The 16,284-nt window shown below is 44.7% G+C and overlaps 1 protein-coding gene across 1 annotated transcript in view; it reads left to right on the top strand.

Moving 5' to 3' along the window:
* PYM (partner of Y14-MAGO) overlaps positions 1 to 13,772 on the top strand; it is a 65,978-nt gene extending 52,206 nt beyond the window's left edge. The window contains exons 3-4 of the mRNA XM_086527568.1: positions 12,979 to 13,203; positions 13,284 to 13,772. Coding sequence (XP_086383694.1) covers positions 12,979 to 13,203; positions 13,284 to 13,412 — 354 coding nt within the window. The 3' untranslated portion in view covers positions 13,413 to 13,772. The remainder of the gene's footprint in view (positions 1 to 12,978; positions 13,204 to 13,283) is intronic.
* Positions 13,773 to 16,284: the final 2,512 nt, after the last annotated feature.

Here is a 16,284-nt window from a genome sequence, read left to right as displayed (position 1 = left end):
AGAGCGCCACCATGAATCGAGACCGCGAAGAATGAAGGGTAGCTATGGAGCTCGAGCGTGAGCAAGCATGTGAAGCTCAGTGCATAGCGGCTGAAGAAAGAAGGGCAGCTATGGAGCTTGAGCGTGAGCAAGCGCGCGAGGCTCAACGTATAGCGGCCGAAGAAAAGCGGGACCAATGCCTGCACGAGTTGCTTCTATAGGTACTCTCCTCGAAGACCGAGTCACTCAAGGAGGCCGACGAGTCATCACGTAGTACAGGTAGAGGCGACGACTCCAACAATCCAGTCATTGAGAAGTCAATGTTCAATAAGTATGATTGTAAGATGGATGCTTCTGTGATTCAGTCTTGGTTGCATCAATTTAAAGCTTACTTTGCGACTAAGAAGAAAACCAGCAACAATAAAGTTTTGACTGCTGCCATGTATCTAGTGGGTGATGCCATTAATTAGTATCAAGCTTGGCAAGAGTCACAGCTGGCCGAGCATCTTGAGCATGCCAAGGATGGCGTACCCCTCTCTCTCAGTTGGGTCGACTTCCAAGATAAGCTCAAGGCTCATTTTATGCCACGACAGTACCTTGATCGGTTAAAAGAAGATTGGCACGGCATTAAGCGAAATGATACTCCTGTTATGTCTTTTTCTAACCATATTTTGCAATTTGGAGTTCATTTGCGCAAATCGGATGCAGAACGAAAGGAGGCCTTCGTTTTGGGTTGGATGAGGACATCAAATTTGATGTGCAAGTCTTCAACCCTACGGACGACACTGCTGCAGTGGCGATAGCTCTCGCCCAAGAAATGAAGCACAACAAAGGTAAGCCTAAGGAGAACAAGCCATCTCAAAGTAGCTCGCAGAACCCTCAGAACCAACAAAATGGTAAGAACAATGGTAAGCATAACGGTAATTCTTCTTCTTCTCAATCTTCCTCTACACCTAGAGCACAAAACTTTCACAATGATTATAAAGGAAAGGCTAAAACTCAAGATAAACCTAAGTTGACACCTGATAAAAAATCTGCTCAAGGAATCTTAGGAAGATGGTTAACTCTTGAAGAACGAATCGTTTATGGAAAAGAAGAAAGATGTTTTCAATGTCACACTAAGGGTCATATGAAAAAAGATTGTCCTAAGAAAGCACCCCCAAAAGCAACCGTAGAACCAAAGTGATGACGTGGCATGCCCAATGGAAGAGAAATGGCCGAGTGAACAAGAGAGATTGAACTGACTAATTGAAAGAACTTATGAAGCACCGACTGTGGGGCCCAAAACTCTAAAAGACAATAGGTTGGACTCTAGGAGAGATTTTTGTAATCACACTGACATGCTGACATGGCAGGCCGCACGTATTTCAGCGTTTTGCGTTGCTGGTGCCACGTGGCAGGCTATATGGGTTTCTGTAATTTATGCTGGCTGCTTTTGAAGAGTTCAGCGCTGGCTTTTGAGAGCATATGCTTTTGGGTTAAAGTGCTTTTGAATCTGATGCTTTTGGGGATCTGCTTTTGGGCATCCCTTGTACTATATATAAGAGCCCTTGGGGCTTCACTGTGCAAAGCATCTGGATGCAGAGACTGTGTAATTGGCATGTTCAATCCAAAAAGGGCGGTAGACTTTACTTCAAACCTTGATTTAGCTTTCACCCATTTAATTTGTCGTCCACTTTACTTGTACTTTCAAGACACAACAAAGGGGAGGTACTTTCAAGACACAACAAAGGGGAGAGGGATACAGGCTGCTAGATTGCACCTGTATGAGTAGACCGACACCAGATTGGCCCCTAACTTAGGCGCCCCTTTCGGTATTTCTTTATTGTTCAACAGAGGGAATAAACGCTGTATCCCTACAAGCTGCCCCGCACACACTTGGCTGAATTTCAACTGTTCCGGCCCGATTTCGGTAGCATAACTGTACTGGGACCCTTCACAGTCAGTATTCCCACGCATTGACTGACCTTCCCGACGCATACGGGCACTTTGCAAAACCTGGCGAAAATTTGCAGCACGCTGAATTCTCTGTTTTCAGCCCTAAAAATGCGTCAGATCACCTGTGCAGCGGTCCCCTCGCGTCCCCGAACCTCCTGGGGGTATTAGGGACCGTTTAGGGCCAAAACCCTAAACCTGCAAAAATACACAGCAGGCTGTAACTCACTGTTTCGGGCTCTGTTTCGCGTGCTGGTCGCATCCGTAGCAAGTCCTCGAGCTCCTGCACCTGTAGGGCTACTTGCCCTTTGAATCGGACGAGATTTCTGGCGTGAAACCTCTCCGAATTCACCTGTACTTGCGGGGGATTAGCCGCTAGCTAATCCAGTACCTGTGCAAGAGGCTCTTGCCTCGGCAATCGCGCATGAACCCACACAACTGTACATTGGTCAAATGAAAAGCCCACTAGAGGGGCATAACATACTGCCATAGGGGAGAGAGAGGGCAGTGCGTAGCGTGCAGGGCATCACTCCTGGCACCGCACTGTACATAGGAGGGAAAGCAAGCACTCTATAGCTCTTAACCTGTGACAAAATCTGAAAATGAGGCTCTTCTCCCTTCAAATTCAGCGCCACCTTCTCTTGCATGAGGAAAGTGCACCAGAATGTGCCACTTGGCACATTTACAAGCATTTTCCCGTTTCGGGGTTGCCGCCTAAAAATCTCCCAACCGGTTGCCCAGTTGACTTCACGCCAGAGTAAGAAAATGTTCCCTTTGTCATTCCGGAGGTAATGACGCCAACACATTTTCAGGTCCCAAAATAGCAGCTCCCTAAATTTTAGGAGATGTTGCCATTGTATCTTTCTAGGTCATCTGACCCTCTTTGTACACTGCGGCCACATCCAGAACTGAAATGTAGCCTCTGTAGTCAATGACCCCACTTTGGCTAACCATAGTCTTTGTCCAACCTTACTACTTAGTGCTCTCTTGCCCTCAGGCTTGGACTCCCTCTGGACAGTTCCACACTAGCTATGCAATGCAGGGCAGTTAGATTTCCCGAGGGGTGTTTCCAAAAAGTGAAAGTAAATAGATAATAAGAAAGAAATCAACAAAAAGGATAAATAGTAGTCACACGCTGGTGACATACCCCCCTCTTGAAATCTCAAACGTCCTCGTTTGCATCTATGTCATACATGCTTACAGTCAACATTGATGTATTCAACACCTATCGACACATGTACGACACATACATGCTCATTGTCAACCCTAGTGTATTCAACACCTTGTCGACACATGTATTGCCTACGTGTGAACCCTGTCCCAATGACATAGTGGTAGCTGCGCACTCTGCCATTGCTTTGAGTCACTAACTTTCCAATGACAAAATTGTAGCTACACATTTTGACACTGTTTTATAGTACACGTTGGATCCCGTAACACTTTCGAGCATACCCAAACCGACAGTTCAAGAATGCAGTTACACATGTTCTCTTTAATAGAAGCAATTACTGTATCCTTGACAAACTGACAAGAATACTCACTTCTATAGCACTAACCAAACTTTTGGACATTCCATAAGAGCAATTGCCAAACTGACAATCTGTACAGCTCTAACATTCATGTAACAGGTATTTCATTTGAGCTCACTTTAAATACCATGTACATCATTTGTTTCAGAAGCCATTGTCACATTGACAATCCATGTAGCTTTGAAACTCAAGGGGTCAAGGTAGGTTGCAAACCGAAGGCTTCAAGATAAAGTGATAACACAGTTGGTGACTCTGCAAGTTCACCTTGTTCCATCCACTTAGCATCCATTGGTGGATAGTTTCTGAACTTTACCTAGTAACGCCTAGCAACCTTGCCTTTCACTTTCCTTTCTTTATGTGCCAAAATCTGTTCGGGGACCAAGATCTCGTCAAGTTCCTCGACTTCCGGCTGATCTTCAATAGGCATATCTTTTGGCACATCACCCACATAGGGTCCGAGAAGATTCACATGAAACGCATTGTGAATCTTCCAACTGTCAGGCAATTTCAGCCTATATGCAACATCACTGATTATGTCGCATACTTGAAAAGGCCCATAGTAACGCATGCTGAGCTTTGGAAACAGTCTTTCCTTGCCCTTCATCTTCTTTAACCTTGCCTTTTCAAAGCGTAGGAGCACCCAATCACCAAGTGAAAATACCACTTCATGACGGTGACGATCAACTGCTTTCTTTTGCCTTGCCTGAGTCTTTTCTAAGGCCACTTTGACCTTCTTGTACATTTCATCCATGTCCTGAACATACTTATCTGCTTCAAATATCTTGTCCTTTGTATGCATTATGGGAGGAACTTTCTCGCCACCTTCAACTATCTCAAAAGGTGCCTTGCCAGTTGATGAATGCACTGTATTATTGTATGCATACTCCACCAATGGCAAATACTGCTCCCACTTTCCTTTATGCTCTAACACATAGCACTTCAGCAGATCTAGGACAGTAGAATTTGCCTCTTCTGACTGCCTATCCGTTTGACGATGAAATGACGAAGAGAATTTGAGCGTTGTGCCCATATTCTCAAACAAGCCTCTCTTGAACAAACTTGTCATGCGTGGATCACGGTCGTTAACAATCGACTGTGGCATGCCATGATACTTGAAAATATTGCTGATAAACAAGCGTGCCATCTGATCTGGCTTTATCTTCTTCCTGACAAGAATAAAATGAGCCTGCTTGCTAAATCTGCAAATAATGGTCCAAATACCATCGTTTCCTGTCTGCGTTCTCGGAAGATCAAATATAAAATCCATAGCAATACTTTCCCATGGTTTATCTGGAATAGGTAGTGGTTGCAATAACCCTGGTGCCTTTTGCCTTCCAAACTTGACCTTCTGGCAAATTAGGCATTCTCGCTGGCAAATTAGGCATTCTCGCACAAAGGCATCCACATCTCTTCTCAATTTAGGCCAGTAGAAGAATGTCTCAACCGCTTTAACTGTAGCATCGATACCATGATGCCCTGCATACGGTGGGACATGACTCTCTTCCATAACTTTGTGTCGCAATGGCTTTGTGACACACAATCTACCATGCATCATCATGAATCCGTCTTTAAGAGGATAGTGTTCATGACGTTGTCCATCCATTAGTTGCTCGAAAACCCTTGCAAAATCTTCATCATTTTCATACTGTTCTCTCATATCATCAGGTTCATGATGATAAGGAATTGACACAGCTGAAATTTGTGGCTTCCTAGACAAGGCATCAGCCACAACGTTCTTCTTGCCTTCCACATGCACAATCTGAAAATGGAACATGGACAAGATATTTGCCCATCGCATATGCTTCTCAGATAACTTTGTTTGTGTCAAGAAGTATCGCAAGGTCTGATGGTCCGTTTGGACAACGAAATCTGCACCTAACAGGTAGTGTTTCCAACTTAAGAGCGCATGAATCATAGCCAGTAACTCTTTCTCATAGACCTGCATGGTCATCTCTCGCCCTTGCAAAATTCTGCTCTCGTAGGCTACTACCCTGCCATCTTGCATTAGCACTGCACCAATGCTACTACCGCAGGCATCACATTGGACCACAAATGACTTCCTAAGATCTGGCAACACAATGACTGGATTTGAAGTCATCTTTTCCTTTAAGAGATTAAAAGCTGAAATCTCTTTCTGTGTCCATCTAAAGGTGACTGCCTTCTTTTGAAGAGCATGTAAAGGTTAAGCAATCTCAACGAAATTTTGAATAAACCTTCTGTAATAGGAGCATAGTCCCAAAAAGCTTCGGACATCATGCACCGTCTTCAAATTTGGCCACGACTTGCTTGCTTCAACTTTTGCAGGATCCATTCTGACACCATCCTTTGAGACAATGTGTCCCAGAAAGTGGATCTCTTCCAGAAAAAATTCACTTTTCTTTGCATTGATGAGCAACCTATGACTGCGTAACTCTTTGAACACAATGGCCAAGTGATGCCTATGCTCCTCTTCATTCTTTGAGTAGACTATCATGTCATCAAAGAATGTACCAACAAACTACTGGTGTGGACGGAAAATTCTGTCCATCATCCTATTGAACGTAGCAGGAGCATTTGTGAGACCAAAGGGCATCACTAAAAATTCGTAAAGGACAAACGTTGTTCTAAAAGCAGTCTTGTGCACATCCTTTGATCTAATGCGGATCTGATGGTACCCACTCTTTAGATCTATCCTGCTAAACATAGCTGCTCCTTCTAATTTGTCCATAATATCATCAATTCTAGGTATAGGGAACCTATTCTTGATGGTATTCTTGTTCAGTGCATGGTAGTCTATGCACATACGCCATGAGCCATCCTTTTTCTGTACCAACAACACTGGAGAACAGAATGCAGATGAACTGGGCTGAATCAGCCCCTTTTCTAACAGCTCCTGTACTTGGCCCATTATCTCTTTCTGCTGAGCCGCACTAACCCTGTACGGAGGCTTATTTGGTGGGCTACTGCCTGGCACCAAATCTATCGCATGGTCCTCGGGTCTCTCTGGCGGTAATTGAGACGGTAATGAATGGGAAAAGCAGTCACTATGCTGTTGTAAAAACATTGACCTTTCTTTATCTAACACATATAAATTTGATTCATCACAATCTGACACTTCACATGCAAAAACCAAGTACGCAGAAAGATGCTTTTTCATTACAGAAGTAATAGCAGAAGCTGATACAGTGGGAATAGACTCCCCTTTAAGCTTTACATCCAGAATGTGAGTCTTTCCCCTGCTCTGTACAGTGATCTTTTTGTTGTAGGGATCCATGATTCCTTGTACACGAAATAACCAAGGAACACCTAGCAACACATCACATCCGTCCAGTGGCATGATGTAAAATTCTTCAGCATCTACATAGGAATGGATATGTAGACGCTACTTTCCAATGATGGGTGTCACAGCCTCTGTATGGCCAGGACATGCCAAACCTGTCTCTACTGTATATCCCATCTCTTCAGGTCTGATTCCCAACTTCGAAGCCAATTCTGGGGAAATAAAGTTGGCTTTGGCCCCTGGATCAAAGAAGATAAGCACTGTTTGATCCCTGACCTTTCCCCATGCTCTGTAAAGCTCAGTTGCATCTGAATTTGGCTTGTCGCCCACCATATCTGGCACTAGACCAGCCATGGGCTTCTTTCCTTTCCTGTCCTCGTCTTCAGAATCAGCTGGCCTTTTCTTTGTAGGACAATTGTAAGCAATGTGGCCAGGCTGCTCACATATAAAGCATTTGTTCTCTGTCCTCAGGACCTTCTTTTGCTCTTCTGACTTGCGAGGAAAACGTCTTTTCCATGTTTTCGCTGGTCCCTTTTCTGATTCAGCCGAAGCTTTATCTTTTCCTGCGTTGGCTGACTCCTGAGTCCCTTTAGGAGCCTCATTGGGAACGTGCTTCTTAGCTGAAATTTTCTTGCCTAATCCTGCCTTGACGCCAGTGTTAAATTCACAATCTTCTCCCTTGAGCAAACCATTGCCAGTGTTTGCTACCTCAATGAGCTGCGTCAAAGTAGTGACTTTTGTCTTCGTACAGTGTTTTCTGAATCCTTTGGGTAGGCCATAACAGTATTTTTCAATCTAATCTGGCAATGGCTCGAACCTATAGGAAGTTACTGGAAGTAGAGCTTTCCAAAACTTCCGATTGTAATCATCCAGATTTCTGCAAGTGGCAGCATTAAGCTGGTGCCATTCTGTCATGACATCTGCTTCAAAATCATCTAACCATGCTGCTGCAAAAATCTGCTTGAAGTAAATCCATGTGGACGGAGCTTGCCCTTGAAGCAATAAAGTTGTCCACCATTGTCCCGCATTCCCTGTTAAGAAAGTGGCTGCCTTGCGGACCTTTGAAGCCTCTGTAAAGTTTCCCCCTACATAGGCCTTGTCAAATTGTTGGAGGAATGAGAGAGCCTTCTTCCTGTCATCAAACCCTGTAAAGGTCGTGAAAGGCACACTTTTGCCACCTTTGTACGGAGTTGGCCTCTCCAGCGGCGTTAATTTGTCATATGGAAGTGACTGAAACATGGGAACACTATTAGGGTTCATTTGTGTTCCCTGACCGCAATTAAGTTGACCTGGAAATGCCATATTTGGCTGTTGATTTGTAATTCCAGCCATACCAAAATTTGCCTATGGCATCCCAAATTGGCCCTGAGTGCTCTGAAACTCTGGTAGCATGCCCGTGACACCATACATGGGGTTAGGCATCATCGTTTGAGCACCCCCGAACACTGTTCTTGGCGTGTAAAACTGATTTCCAGGTGCATGACCAGCCATGCTCTGGAATACCGATCCACCTCCAAAATAGCCAGGGTGTACTGAAGGTGGTGGGAAGACCTGTTGCATAGCCTGTAGGTTGCTTCCCTGCCCATTAGAACCAGCTATAGGCTGCTGAAAGGTGGCGGGCTGAACTGGTACAGCTTGAAAGATTGGCATCTCAGCCACCTGTTCATGCACCTTAGGCACAGGATGTGGAGACCATGTTCTCTGTAAAGTGTACAGGTGTTTCCATTGACTGTGCAGTATGAATCACCTGTGCTCGAGCCTTAACAGGCTTTTGAATATAATCCAGTGACCCAACTTGCTGAGACGGAAGACGAGGTTGCAGAAAGGCTAAAAACCTCGGATTTTGCATTACTTGTGTGAACATAGCCACAGCAGTAGCCAACTGGGTCCTGAATATATCATCATCCGTCTGTGGTGGTCTTGAAGACTCACCCACTTCATGTGTCTGTTGACCCTGTGAAGAGGAAACCTCTTCAATCACATCATCTGGCCTATCAGCCATAATTGCAATTCCCTGTGTCTGGTCTATGATCCCCGGTGTCTTCAAGCTCAAACTGACCAAGGCTCACTTCTATGGGAAAAAGTGATTTAATCCCGTCGATGGAACCATGAAACCGGCCTGTTCAATCCAAAAAGGGCGGTAGACTTTACTTCAAACCTTGATTTAGCTTTCACCCATTTAATTTGTCGTCCACTTTACCCGTACTTTCAAGACACAACAAAGGGGAGAGGGATACAGGTTGCTAGATTGCACCTGTATGAGTAGACCGACACCAGATTGGCCCCTAACTTAGGCGCCCCTTTCGGTATTTCTTTATTGTTCAACAGAGGGAATAAACGCTGTGGATCCCTACAAGCTGGCCCGCACACACTTGGCGGAATTTCAACTGTTCCGGTCCGCGATTTCAGCAGCATAACTGTACTGGGACCCTTCACAGTCAGTATTCCCACGCATTGACTGACCTTCCCGACGCATACGGGCACTTTGTAAAACGTGGCGAAAATTTACAGCACGCTGAATTCTCTGTTTTCAGCCCTGAAAATGCGCCAGATCACCTGTACAGCGGTCGCCTCGCGTCCCCTAACCTCCTGGGGGTATTAGGGACGGTTTAGGGCCAAAACCCTAAACCTGCAAAAATACACAGCAGGCTGTAACTCACTGTTTCGGGCTCCGTTTCGCGTGCCGGTCGCATCCGTAGCAAGTCGTCGAGCTCCTGCACCTGTAGGGCTACTTGCCCTTTGAATCGGACGAGATTTCTCGCGTGAAACCTCTCCAAATTCACCTGTACCTGCGGGGGATTAGCCGCTAGCTAATCCAGTACCTGTGCAAGAGGCTCTTGCCTCGGCAATCGCGCATGAACCCACACAACTGTACATTGGTCAAATGAAAAGCCCACTAGAGGGGCATAACATACTGCCATAGGGGAGAGAGAGGGCAGTGCGTAGCGTGCAGGGCATCACTCCTGGCACCGCACTGTACATAGGAGGGAAAGCAAGCACTCCATAGCTCTTAACCTGTGACAAAATCTGAAAATGAGGCTCTTCTCCCTTCAAATTCAGCGCCACCTTCTCTTGCATGAGGAAAGTGCACCAGAATGTGCCACTTGGCACATTTACAAGCATTTTCCCATTTCGGGATTGCCGCCTAAAAATCTCCCAACCGGTTGCCCAGTTGACTTCACGCAGAGTAAGAAAATGTTCCCTTTGTCATTCCGGAGGTAATGACGCCAACACATTTTCAGGTCCCAAAATAGCAGTTCCCTAAATTTTAGGAGATGCTGCCATTGTATCTTTCTAGGTCATCTGACCCTCTTTGTACACTGTGGCCACATCCTGAACTGAAATGTAGCCTCTGTAGCAAAGGATTCCACTTTGGCTAGTCAATGACCCCACTTTGGCTAACCATCGTCTTTGTCCAACCTTACTACTTAGTGCTCTCTTGCCCTCAGGCCTGGACTCCCTCTGGACAGTTCCACACTAGCTATGCAATGCAGGGCAGTTAGATTTCCCGAGGGGTGTTTCCAAAAAGTGAAAGTAAATAGATAGTAAGAAAGAAATCAACAAAAAGGATAAATAGTAGTCACACGCTGGTACCCTCGGGAGTTGTACATTGATATGAGCAATAATAAAGAAATACCAAAAGGGGCACGAGTCTTTGGGGTCAGTGTTTCTGGGCGCGGAACTCCGCTGTGTCGTGTCGACTCTCTCTCTCTCTCTAGTTAAGTTCAGTGAAGTTTCTGTTCATGTGTTGCTTTTGATTTCTCGTTTGGAGTGTCCAAGCCTGTTACACTAGGTAATTAAGAAAAATGATAGTATATATGTAAGAGAGAGAGAGAGAGAGAGAGAGAGAGAGAGAGAGAGAGAGAGAGAGAGAGAGAGAGATTGCGGGGAACAAAGTGATCATACTCTCACTAGCCGGCACCTATTTATAGACGGAATGTTTTATTGCCCTTGATGCTTAACTGGGGAAGCTTGCTAGGAATCTTCCGGTGGGGAAGCTTAATTGCCCTTGATGCTTAACCCCCTTAAGGGAAAGTTTCCCAAAAAACTTCTTGTAGGGAGGCGTAACCGCCCTTGGTGCTTAGCCGCCTCAAGGGGCAACTTCCCAAGAAACTTCCGGCGGGGAAGCTTAACCGCCCTTGGTGCTTAGCCACCTCAAGGGGCAGCTTCCCAGGAAATTTCCCAATTATGACACAAAAAGCATTTGGAAAATATATCTCTCTCATTGCCTGTTCTCCGTGAGCCGCTTGCAAAATAAACATATTCCAGAATGTGAAATTCTCTTACAATGACGTGCACGCTGAAGGTATTGCCATGTCCTAGAAGGCAGCTCCCAAGGATGCCCTTGCACGAACGGTAGTCGAAAACTTGAAAAGCACACCCCGCAACCATGTGACTATCGCTAGCATCAACCTCCACACATGAGAATCCATGTGCAAATCACAAAAAGGAAAAATAGATGTACCATAGATTCTCACCATCGGCTTGCATGTGCCTCCCTTGCTCTCTTCTCTTGCTAGTAGCGTCCCATACCACCCTATGTAAGAGGGTAGAGGGCTTGCTAGGCTAGGCTATCACGGCCTCATGAGCTCTAATGGTTCTTTGCACGTTGCCATGACGTATGTACGAGCAAGAAGAAGCTCTGATACTAGTGTTAGTCCCTCGCCGAATCCATCCTGCACACATGACATGACACAAGCCATACTCACTCAAAGACAAGCATGAGAGCGGACATCAGACTCACCTCCCAACCATAGAGCCAATATGGGCTCACGCACCCTCGAGCTTGGGATCCTGCAACTAATGGGCTTAGGCTTGGTGTCCCATACCACCAAGCCCACACCAAGCGGGCGTGTGGGTAGAGCTGCCAAGGGCCTAGAGTCCAAGAGTGGTGATCACACAAGATGTCTTACAAATGAGACCTCTATCCTAGTTATAGGACTTCTTAACTGTCCTTCTTAACCTCCCTTCAACCAAGGGTGTGTTCACACTGGCCGGGCATAGCTTAGGCGCCCATCTTGATGTCTAGGGACGTAACCGCCTCTCCACCCCAAAACACACACACACACACACACACACACACACACACACACACACACAAATAGAACATAAAAAACTCAATAGAGATTGCTGCTAAGAAAAGCCCATAAATGAAGATGGGTTCACTGACACGAAAAAAAAGTAGTGAAAAAATCATCTGTTTTTTGCATATATGTCCGTCTGGGACTGCTCTAGGGGATAGCGGCACTTGTGTGTGTGCGCACGCGTGCACATGTGTAATGACAGATTAACCGTTTATTGAGCTGTGCAGGGTAGGAACGGTGAGAATAGGCAGTGTTAGGATTTGAAGGGCACTGTACTCTTTCAAAAGACAGGCACTCGGAGATAATACACTTCCCTATGTAAGGGCTTATTTTCAGTTTGCCCGCCTCAAGACAAGATATCAAAATTACAATTCATTTTTTGCAACTTAGCGACATGTTTGGCGAAGAATTTAAGAAGGCAATGTGTTTGGTGAACAATAGAGTTTTTATTTACAAACATGAGTGTAAGTCAAAACATTCTCCACTAGCATTTTGGCAGTGCATGAAAAGTAGAAGAGACTCCTATTTCACATACTACTTTCCTGTTTTCAATGTTATCGCATGTTTGTGTTTTCTAGTTTATATGGGCATCTTACTGTGTTCCCCTTCCATTGGCAGATACCCTATTTTACTCCCCTTTCCTGCAGAATTTGTCCGTCGTTATCTAGCCAAAATTTGAATTTGCATGTGTTTGTAATCAGAAGGGTGGATGGGCATCAAATCTATCGTACATCTGAATAGGCCCATTTATAAGAGTTGACTGAATTTTGACCTTAGTTTCCAAAACTCTTTGAAACTCTTCCCTTCTTTTTTTTTTTGGTTTCTGTTCCGGTTCCGGTTTCCACCTCCCTCATTCCCATTCCCCTGCTTTCCATATATATAATATGAATTGCATCCAGCTGGCCACTTAATATAGTAGTGATTGCCTATATTTGATAAAGGAAGCATAACACTAGGCTCTCTCTTTTCTATAAATGGTTGCCGTTTCCCCTTTGCCTGCTGGAGGTGCCAGTGCTCCACTGCTGCCTTCTCTCTCTCACAGTAACTTGCATCAGTTGAAAGTTTTGTTCTAGCTGCTGCGATGTGTCATTTTGGCTCTTTGAATCTTTCAGTATATTCAGTATAAGTAGTTGATCCACATCTTTGCCTTCATATGATCAGCTTATGCATCTACTTGCGTGTCTATTAATAGACAGACACTGCATCTTTTGTCAAATATGGAGAAGCTGCTGAAAGGTCTATTTCAGATGATACACTCGACTCCGGCTCGCACGACAGTAACAGAGAAGATGTAGAGGCTGTTGCTGACCAGATGAGCTCATTATCTGTTTCTGCTCAGAGTGCTGAAAGGTCAGAGAGAGCGAGCGATCTAGAGAAGGTGAACGTGGAAAAGCGCATCCGAGCTTTGAAGAAAAAGGTTTATAGCTTCTGCTTTGAAGAGCATGAATATTTTATCTATGCTTCTATTCACCAACTTGACTAGGTTTTTTGTGTTAGATTCGTGCAATAGAATCGTTGAAGGAAAGCACCGGAGCTCTGAACTCTGAGCAGGCAGAGAAGCTTTCAAGGCTTGAGCTTTGGCAAAAAGAGTTGAGTGACCTAGAGGCTCAGTGGACACCACTCTAAAACACTTCTCCATACAGATGGGTATTTGGCAGTCATATTTGGCATGCAGCGAGGCGATTATGTGTGCAGACTAACATTCAACAATTAAAGTGGCTACTTAAGTGGACTTCTAGTGGAGCATCTAGAACCAAAGGATGCTTGTTCTGCTTGTACGCTGGAGTAACCGAAAAAGGGCCCTGCAACAAGTACATTTATCACTGGTGGATGCCAAAAGACCAGCAGTAAAAAGAACTAATCTCTGCCTCTTGCCTTGCTCTTTAGTAACTAGGCACTGGGAAGCCTCTTATGAGTTTTCTGATACTGAGTGAGCTTACTGGAAGTAGATGTCTGTAATTGATAGGGTTCTGGAGGTTTTGTGCTTGTCCTGCTTCTGTCCTCCCCCCCCCCCCCCCCCCCCCCCCCTCTTGGTTGCTGTGAAATTCTTTTTTGGGTAGTTCTCTCTTCTTAAACCCCACTTGTCACTCACACAGCCTGACTACAGAAAAAGCATTTGTGTGAATGGAAGGTATGTGCTGGTTGCACACCAGCAGTTTTTACGACTAGTTGTCATATGTTGCATGTATGCAAATTGTGTTGGGGCTGTTTACAGATTGAACCAGCAGTTTTGAGGAATATCGTTATGTGCTGCGTTTAGCAGGTTGCTTTGCGTCTGTATATTGTAAGCATGTTTTATTGTGAAATTATAAGCACATCTTAATATTTCGTACTGGATGTTCCACTGATGCCTCTCTCTCTCTCTCTCTCTCTCTCTCTCTCTCTCTCTCTCTCTCTCTCTCTTGCACGCGCGCCCGTGTAAACTTTCTTTTGCAAGCTTGTTTGGACGTCAAGATGTACCAGTTGTTTTGAGGACAGGTTTGTGAGACGGCATAGAAATGATTCCACTAGAGCCAGCAGCTGTTAATAGAGATCTCCCCTCTTGATATTTTGCTACTTATGCTCAATGATTTTTTGAATGTGAAGCCTATGGCTCTTCCAATAGGCCATTACGGTAGAGCATGGGAGAGTCCAACCCCATGATGATATAGTCGTTGAGAATTTTGTATATATTTATGAGATTTTTCCACCACCAGTAGCTCACATATTTCACAATATAGCTCACAATCAGAAGGGCAATTTCTGAGAAATTTTTCTTAGGTGGTCATATCATACAACAGTTGTACTATTTAAGAGTGAAAATCTGCTAGTTAGGATCATCATGATTGGCCATCTCTTGGCTAAGATATATACTTCTATTAGGAGCAGTTTGACAAAGGTGCATGGGATGTAATCAAGAACTGAGGATGGGCTTGGAGAAGGAGATGCTGCATTTGTACTTTGACAGCAGGCATGATCCATGGTAGAAGAGGCGCTTGTGGATCTCTTCAAAAGTAGTTGATCTGGTGCTACCTGCCAGATTGAGGATGAGGCTATAAGACGTTGAGGGATTTGTGGTGCTATATGTGAGATTGATGGTGATGCTATAGGATGCTGGGGGATTTATGGAGATACACTTGAGCAGTAATTTGTATGATTGTCATGAGCAGAATAAAAGAAATGTTGGATCCAGTTGGCAGTAAATTGGAGTAATTAGGGGTGTCTGCTTCCACCTCCATTTTCTGGGCTTTATGTGAGTAGGTTTAGACTATACTGGTAGAGGAGGGGTGGAAGCTCGCTTAACCGGTATTTATATGCATATGATGTCATACGCTTCTGCTGCATTCAAGGGACTACAGAGCCATTTGAGGGCTTTTGGACAAACAGGGACCTCTGGGTGATACCTCATTGGTGATGAAATCTGCTTATTGGTTTAATTTGGTGGCGAGCCATGGGAATTTCTAAGACAATAGTATTACTATCGAAGGGCCATTATTTCATTAGCACGAGGGGTCATAGGCTCAACGCGGTCAAGCATATGTGAGCCACTCACCAATTTGTGGTGTTTTGATACGTCCATTTCACTGGCACTTTGCAATGGGAAGGTTTTGAGAACCATGCCTTGTTTGCACTTCAGGACAACCTTCAGTAGAGTGTGATGGCCCATAGATGGAGTTCTACAAGGATGGGAGAATATGGAGAGACCTTTGGTCATGATGATACCAGGTAAGATGAGGCTCAAAAATCTTGCACAAGATCGTTGGAACAGAGATGGGAGCCTCTTTACAGAGGGAGTAAGGACTACATATGTACTCTAGATGGACAATTTATCGGCCTGTCTGTTGGTCTTACATGAGAGATACATTTGCTTGTGTACTGTTTCGGTCTCATAGGCCACATTATGCTCTTTTTTTTCTCATCCACAGACGTGCATGCACGCTGCACGCGCACTCATGTGTGACATACTTGGTGTATATGTAATATGTTTGGCTTTTTGCAGGTATCTGTTGGCTGGTTGTCAAGGAAGTTATATTTTAGTGGCCTGGTGATTCCTAATGTTAAATTTGCCTTCGCCAAGAAGTATATAGGGTATGGAGCGACCGTGTACCTACGCAGACCTATTCGGAGACTTATCTAGTGTATGGACAAGGGAACAGTGTTTGATTGAAAGGCATAGGTAGACGTCGCACACATAAAAGACATTGGCAGGCATTGCACTTACAGAGAGATGGACTGTGTGTGATTGCAGGGAAGATTGGATGTGCAGCGCTAATTTGGTCATAACGAAAGCACCTGTCGTCGGAACGAGAGAGAGGAAGAAAAAGAAAAGAACTTTTTAATGCTGGGGAGAGAGAGAGAGAGAGAGAGAGAGAGAGAGAGAGAGAGATGAAATGAAATGTTATATTAACGACTTCAAAAGGCCAAAATGACCTATGAGACCAAAAAGTTACAATTGGTGAATCTGATACCATGTTTGAGTACGGAAATTACAAAGTTACAAAGAACTAACACTAAGACG

The sequence above is a fragment of the Adiantum capillus-veneris genome, chromosome 13, assembly GCF_014529385.1.
Source record: "Adiantum capillus-veneris isolate H3 chromosome 13, ASM1452938v2, whole genome shotgun sequence".
Taxonomy (NCBI): Eukaryota; Viridiplantae; Streptophyta; class Polypodiopsida; order Polypodiales; family Pteridaceae; genus Adiantum; species Adiantum capillus-veneris.
Note: the sequence above shows the minus strand (reverse complement) of the source record. Positions and strands in the feature narration are given on the sequence as shown.